Here is a 1000-nt window from a genome sequence, read left to right as displayed (position 1 = left end):
GCAGTTCAAGATTTGATGGCACTTCAGTTAATGAAGGAGAGAGGAATTTCTCCATGGATTGGCCCAAGCGATAAGGCAACTTCTTCTGAAAGAGCAATTATTGAGCAAGCAAGATTAGAACCAATCGAATATGATAAGACCTCTGGTGGTGGAGCTATTACCGCGTTTAGTGGTGGAGGATCATCATATACACCTCCTGGTGGCGGAGGACCTAGTGGAGTTTCGCCATCTGGAACAACAATGGCATCGTTGTCAGATTATAAAATTGGAAGTGGGATTGCCACACTCACTGGTGGTAAGACAGGAGTTGCTGGTCGATCTCCATCTGGAACAACATTTGCATCATTACAAGGTAAGAAATCATTCCAATCACCTCCAGGACCCCCACCAACCTCTTCTCCTCCTACTGGTGGTCCAATGCCTGGAGGATCTCAACAAGGTTCTTCTGCTAATAGTGCTTCCAAGATGAAGAGCAATGCAAATAATTTCCCAGAACTCGATGCAAATGCAATGATTTCTATGGAAAAAGTCAAAGTCTTAGGTCTGACATTAGCATAATATGGCGTTACCAGCATTACTAGGAGCAGGACTAAAATCAATGGGTGGGGGCCTTGTAAAGGGTGCTGCAAAAGGTGCTGCCACAAACTTCATCAAAGGAAAAAAGACTAAAGTAAAACCAGAAGCAGTAAAGGGTGGGGGAGAAGAAGAGAAAAAACCTGGAGCACTAGCAATTCGCCCCAAGACATCAATGATTCCTGCGGGTGCTATTGTCCCAGCACCTATACAAGAACCAACTTCATCTGAACCTGCTGGTGAGAAGACAGAGCAGGATACTATTCTCATCATAAAAGAGAAAGTAATTCAAATTCAGAATATTCTGAAAGGAACTCTTGCTGCAGATAAAGCAAGATCTAAAGCAGAAAGAAGAGGACTTGAGACACAGAAAAGAAAGAAACAAGAAACTGGTTTAGAAAAAGTTGTACCCAATAAAGATAAGAAG

At 42.8% G+C, this 1000-nt stretch overlaps 1 protein-coding gene across 1 annotated transcript; it reads left to right on the top strand.

The window, feature by feature from the left end:
• CMU_043520 (uncharacterized protein) lies at window positions 1-558 on the top strand (the record flags this gene model as incomplete). The annotated part of the gene is made up of 1 exon (XM_002142943.1): window positions 1-558. A coding segment is annotated over one exon (558 nt), but the record flags the coding sequence as incomplete, so codon positions are not given.
• Window positions 559-1000: the final 442 nt, after the last annotated feature.

Source organism: Cryptosporidium muris, genomic scaffold, assembly GCF_000006515.1.
Source record: "Cryptosporidium muris RN66 scf_1106632373423 genomic scaffold, whole genome shotgun sequence".
Taxonomy (NCBI): Eukaryota; Apicomplexa; class Conoidasida; order Eucoccidiorida; family Cryptosporidiidae; genus Cryptosporidium; species Cryptosporidium muris.
The sequence above is the reverse complement of the archived record's forward strand: the minus strand, read 5'-3'. Positions and strand labels throughout refer to the sequence as shown.